The sequence below is a fragment of the Ambystoma mexicanum genome, chromosome 12 (assembly GCF_040938575.1).
Source record: "Ambystoma mexicanum isolate Mex_15411 chromosome 12, UKY_AmexF1_1, whole genome shotgun sequence".
In the NCBI taxonomy this organism is placed as follows: domain Eukaryota; kingdom Metazoa; phylum Chordata; class Amphibia; order Caudata; family Ambystomatidae; genus Ambystoma; species Ambystoma mexicanum.
Genome location: NC_090936.1, coordinates 520383728 through 520390285, shown reverse-complemented (window position 1 = coordinate 520390285; position 6558 = coordinate 520383728). Strand labels below are relative to the sequence as shown.

The following is a 6558-nucleotide window of genomic DNA, read 5'->3' as shown; positions in this document are numbered from 1 at the left end:
AATAAAACCTCAATCTTCTTGGTGTCAATCTTTAAAAGCAGACTTCATAACTGAAAAAAAACGCAGACACCGAAACAGATGCATTTCGGACAAGTTGATACTCAGGGCTATCTCTGCTTCCCATTGCACCTTTATCACCACCAAAAAGGATTGGTCTGTTGATGTGTAGATCAGGGTCGCTGACTGTGTAAGAGTCCTTATTCTGGACAAATTGCATATTCCAATAAGAATTCTTCTGATTACCAGTACTCAAGAAACCTCATGGCAAAGACTCCAAGTGGTGGCGAGATACACAGACAGATCCTTTTTGGGGATGATAAATGTGCAATCAGAAGCAGAGATAGCCCAGAGTATGGATTCTGTGTGTGTCTTCAGTTATGAAGAAGTCTGCTAGTAAAGATTGACACCAAGATTTTAGAGATTATTTATATATATGTTTCATTCAATTTCTTTGACCTTTAGTAACATGCTAGCATGTGTCCAATTAATGCGGTCATTTTTACTACAACAGTGATCACCAGAACTTATGACTGGACTCAGTCATTATCATGATTGCATTTTCTGCTGGTATAGTGCATTCCAGGACCATGGTAGCCACCAAATGCTGATTGATATGTTGTGCGAGTATTACCTCTTTAAGACATGTAAGTGGTGCCCACATCCACTATTAAGCAGGCTTTATGCAGAAGTTAAACATTTTTAAACAAATACATGCAGCTCAAAATGGATACTTGCAGTCAGCAGCTGCATAGCTGACCAAGCAGGAAGTTACAGGGACCATCCTGCAAGGTTGGGAGTAGGAGAAACGATTGAAATTCAATTTGGTGGTGATCAAATGAAAACTCTTCCCATCCAAATGGCAATAAAACAGACGCCTGAAAATGAATGTGCTAAAAGCCAAAGTGGGGAGGCTGCAGCCTGATCAAAACCATAGAAAAAGGCCAACCAATGTGTGAAATTTTACTTGTTTTTTCAAAGATTTATTTCTTGTTATTTTTCCTGAACCAGAGAAACACATACTGGGAAGGGGGGGAATTTAAGGGATGGGGGAAGATGGACCCTGGGAAAAATTACTCGAGCAGCTGGAATTGATAGGCCTGCCTAGGAGAGACACTGGCACTGCCACAACACCACAGGAAATCGCTACTGTCGCAGGCTGCACTGACAGTCCAAACCCCCAGGGGCTCCACGCTATAGCTCCAAGTCCGAGTAATCATCTAGATCCTCATGAAACAAGTCCCACTCATCTTCAGAGTCTGTCATATCATCATCTGCTCCTGCTGCCAACAACATTAGGAGCATCTCGCCTAGTTCAAAGGTCACTACCTCGTCGTCATCACTCTCAAACGGATCACTGCTCTCACGCTCTTCGATGAACTCCCAAATGCGGCTCCTCTGTTGGGCCTGCAAGGAAAGAGACAGCCTTAAATTTCAGGTTGATCAATAGAATTCTGAATCTTTAAAGTTTTGCTTTTTAGAATGGGTTAATACTTTGAGAAAAGTCTGGGACAAATACCCATGGCGCACAAAATCTTTCAAAAACTTCTCTCTGGTACAAAGGACATGCACAGTCTACCTTATAATTTCACTGTATTGAGTAATGTTAATTTTCAAAATCAAGCACAACAATACTTTAAACTTCATGCTTCATCTTTTACTCCTGCATGGGCTGGGCTAGAGATACAGTCTAGATGCTCACCCTTTCAAAATGGAATCCCTTCATGCCCCCACAATCCTCCCCTCCCTCCTATGGAGGAGTGGAGTATTTAGGTAACATTTCTGCAAAGTGGTAATGTCACCCATGATTTTCAATCTTTACTAAGAACCTCTGAGCACTTGTGGCACACTAAAACACTTCATGCCCAACATTACTGGCAACACTAGGCATGAAAATGTCAAAGATGGATTGTTTTCATGTACCAACTGCCAACTATTGACTTATGCCATTTGCTGATCCATGCTGCATCTACAAAATAGATCTACCACAAGTAAAGTTATTGAATACGTTGACCATTTAACAGTGGCGAAATCACCTAAAACATTTAGTTGCAATTTGGAGTGAAGCCTGTGAAACTGAGCAAATGCATGCATTATCTCAAACCTTACGCAAAGAACAGTATAGGCTCGCGCTAGAATGCTGAATTTACAATACACGAACGATAAGTACCATTGCAGCACATTGGATCCTCCGTTTTAGAGTGTTTTAGAAAGGTTTTACATCCACAGCATTTTATAGTGGTCGAAGATCCTGAATTGTACCACTGACGAAGGCCCTCAACTTGCTTCTTTCACGACTGGTTCCCTGGATAAATCCATAGCTTTAACCAGAATGCAACCCATGAGGGCCATGAAGTTGCCTGTGCAAATTGGTTGTATGGTCCCTAGTGACAAATCGCAATGTGCATCTTATGTGATGCTATAGTTGGTGTGTTAAAATACAGCACCAGGTTATACAACTAAACTTTGTTATGGTGAATGGCTAGGGTGTGTAAGCTCTGGGGATTGCTTCTGCTTGCATCACAGAAGTGAGGGCAGCAGAACAAAGATCAGAGCCCTCCAGATATCAGAATGGTGTCTGAATTTGTGCGAGGACTCCACTTTATTGAAATCACAGAAAGGAGACATGAAAGTTTCAATGTACCAACCCGTAGCGATTTGGTGACTGCCAAAGGTTTGAAAGGATGCACCCATCTAATTGGATTGGAACAGAATACATAACTCATAACTTTCCTATTTAACCTGAAGTCTGCATTGTCAGGAAGGCATGGTATCGAAGTAAGACAAGTGACCACAGTTCAAGGGTGTTTATTCGACTTCATCGATGTGTGATAAACGCCTATCTAAATCTAAGATGGGAGCAAGTTGCAACCAAATAATAATGCAGCCCTAGTGGAGTCTCGTCAAAATAAAAAGGGGTCTATACACAGGCGTTGCTACGGGTGGGCTGAGGCGGCTATAGCCCCGGGTCTTTTGGCTGTAGCCCTGGATAGAAGCTCAGCAGCAATAACCAAAAGTCTAACTAGCCCAGAGTCCCAACATTAGCCTAGCCCCAGATCTTTTCCAGACCTAGCAACACTCCTGTCTATACAAAAAAAGTATTGCCAATCCTTACCGCCAAGTTACAAATAGTGTGGGATAATGTTCATGAGAAAGAAGTGTTCACAAAATGATAAGTCAGGATGTTCAGGCCGTTGGCAACAGAACAAGGTGGTTCACTCCAGCATAGTACTCTTGGGCTTCTTTGGCACGAGGACATAGTTCCATTACCAACATCATGGCTTTCAAAGTCTCTTGATTCAGAGGGCCAGATGTACCAAAAACCAACAAAAAGGTTCTTTCACAAATACGCAAGTCGCTCTTCACCCTGGATCCCCTCTTCTGGGCTCATATCCCTTTTATGCAACTAGTTTCCCTCAACCAGGCTTGCACCACTTTCAGTTCAATTTGTTGGCATCCCTCAGTTGGGTTCACATTTGCCACAGCAATATCTTTTTGCGGGTGACTCACGGTTCACCCTGGATCCGCCCCTAGTCTGGCTCAGATTCCCTTTTCACAATTACAGTTTGTATTTGTATTAGCTATTGAAGACTTTCAAATGTGCACAGGGTTTGGCTTGACCCGTTGCAGGACCACTTCGATTTTCCAGTTCAGTTTTACACTCAGATATCAGAGACCTTTCGAATGAGCACCCATGTGGCGCTGGACCACTCTGTATTTGGTATCCGCTTTAGTTTCAAAAGTTCAGTCACTCTTTGGATATTAAATTATATTTGGGTCTCTAATCACATACACCTTAAATTCTGTTCTTTGCAGATTTCTACACACAATATTGCCGCTTGCAACCTAACCTTCTTTGCAGATTTCTACACACAATATTTCCGCTTGCAACCTAACAGACTGGTCTGCTATCAGTCTCTCAAACTCACTGGCTGTGCTGATGTTACTGGAGCGGCTTTGTTGTTGGAGCCAAGGACAGTACTACAGCAACAATCTCCTCCCAGCCTTGGCCGTCGATGCAGGAAAGCCCGGGTACCTTCGACACAATGCACTGTTCTTCAGCTTTAATTCCCAGTTTTACGTTTCTTATCCTCGAAGGCTTGTTAAAATAACGTTTTTCTTCCTCTGAAAAAGGCCAAGGGCAATTCCCGCTTTGCAACCCTTATTGGTCTCGCCATCTTTCTCCTTGTATTAAAAGGGCCACCTCAGAACTGCTACTACGTATGTTTTGCCTCGCTCAGAGTGCTTTTGTGCTCCGTCTTTTATCCGTGTGGGGAAGTGTAATGAAGTCAGGTGTGTGTGTAATTATCAGTAATTGCCCGACTCTGCCATCCTTGTGTTGGTGTTAGGTATATGGCTCTGGTGTTAATCCGCTGTGACTCACGGTGAACTGTCAGCGAAAAAGTGTTTGTTGAAAAAAGGGGGTGGGTTTGAGTTCCTAGGTATCCCTACATGGTAGGCTGGGGAAAAAGTTATTGGGAAGGGGATACCTCCTCTCACCCTCGGTGTCTCACTTCACTCCCCGAGGACCCCTCATCCAGGTGATCCACCCACACTGTTCCACCCACAGGAACTGGATCCAAAAGCAATGACCGTGTCCTGGCCACCTAGATGAGATTCCCAGGGACTGGCGGGTGAGACACCTTCAGGTTTTACGAAGAACAAAATAGTATCAGAGGCAGACAGCAGAGCTGCAACATAGCTCAGATGTAGCAGTTTATCATGTATCTGGTACAGCACCCTTTGTGGGAGGCAGGGGAGCTTCAGTGATTTGCCTGCAGAACCTCATTATCATTACCAGCAGTGAACTCAGGCAAGGCCTGCCAGTGTGAACCTTTGAAATTGTGTAGTTTCAAATTCTCAAAGCCAGCAGTCAAGATCAACAGTGCTTGCCTGACCACATTGGGAGCACTGTCAGAAGCGAGTCAACCCTTCCCATTTATTTCTTTGAGATCAACTGGTCAAGTGGCTACACAGCTTAAGGCACCCACTCATGACTAAAATCACATTTGGTACAATAAATGGTTGGGTCATGACCGCTGAATATTGAAGACAACCTACTTTCATTACCATTTCTTTCCATTACATTGGCAGGCCGATTCCCCACACTACTAATACTGTATGCTGAGGTGCCCTTATATGGTCCCCAACGGATGCCCATCCCTGCTCAGCCACCTACCAGTAGATTAACCAGGCAAAGCAACACCTGCGTTGATAATTAACAGAATAAATTCTTAATCATTAAATGGCCCAGCAGAAGCAAAACCGCTTCCTTACAAAATGAGAAGGAATAAAACATTGATTCAAATAATGTTTAGGCATAAAGGCACAGGGTGCAAATAGGTATAACTTGTGGGCATAACAATACAATTGAGCCGTCGCTCAACACACTTCATCTTTCATTCTTACAAGGAGGTGGGTGAGCCAATGGGATTTAAACCTTTGACAAGAGAAGGTTCCCTTCTGCTGATGAAATAACTTTATGGATTTAACTTGCAACTAAGGGCCAACATTCTCAAATTGAGATTTTGAAGGTTTAGAGCGGTGCAACGTATGTAGTCTGCAGATTAAATGTGCTTTATCATAACTAAAAAAAAAATAGGCCATCTGCAGCCATCTACAAATAAAGCTGTTAAACTTATACTGCAGCTGTATAGCTACATAAACTGCTAAAAGGAAGATGTGGCTTCTTTGAAATACTAAAGTAATACAGCGAATTTGAAAAGTGAGTTAGCTACATGCATAAAGAAAATATACATGTATACACATACATCAGTGAAAAGAACTTTGTTAAAGAGACTTTATGGTTACAAGTAAAACCAAACCCCACCGCCCCCCCAAAAATTCAGCAGTTATGGTAAGCTAAGCAAACATAACTTGCCCCACCATCGTGCACTTTCAAGACCAGTACCCAGGACATCAAAGACGACATCACAAATGGCATTGATAAACAAGTATCGTAGATATGTGATTTCTTGTTCACTGACATATTTAGGGCAGGAGCTTGTGGTCACTGACAGAACATGAAAATTGAAAAGGTGCTATATATCTAGACTTTAACCTTGTTGTATATTCTTAAAGTACTTTTCTTAGGGTTTTTGTCTCGGCTCATGGTGCACATACATGGGGCAATAAGTGGGCCTCAAACACACAATTCATTTGTATGCATGAAAATGAACTTTAATGTTACTGACATTTTGAAGGTGACGTTACTTTCTTCCTTACTTTAGTTTCCCTGTATGTGCCTCTAATGTATATGCATTGTGGGTCTTCATATGTATTGTTTGTACTAACAAGTGTGTAGTAAGTCTTGAATTGTTAGCTAATAATTCCATATTTAACATTACTTAAAACACTGACAAGATACCATTCATTATTGTACTATCCAAAATGACCAGATACAAATTATTGTACTTCTATATGGCATGCTGCAGCCATTGCCTATGTGCATGTATGATTAGGTTCCTGTATTAACACTCCAATAGAAATTTTTGTTTAGATGAGTACACTCTTTAATACATTAAGTAGTTCATGATAAGTTCCCGATCACCCCTGACCTCT

At 42.1% G+C, this 6558-nt stretch overlaps 1 protein-coding gene across 1 annotated transcript in view; it reads right to left on the bottom strand.

Annotated features, from left to right (window-relative positions):
• Nucleotides 1–953: 953 nt before the first annotated feature.
• Nucleotides 954–6558, bottom strand: part of MKRN1 (makorin ring finger protein 1) — a 302715-nt gene continuing 297110 nt past the window's right edge. Inside the window, exon 8 of the mRNA XM_069628815.1 lies at nt 954–1404. Coding sequence (XP_069484916.1) covers nt 1192–1404 — 213 coding nt within the window. The 3' untranslated portion in view covers nt 954–1191. The remainder of the gene's footprint in view (nt 1405–6558) is intronic.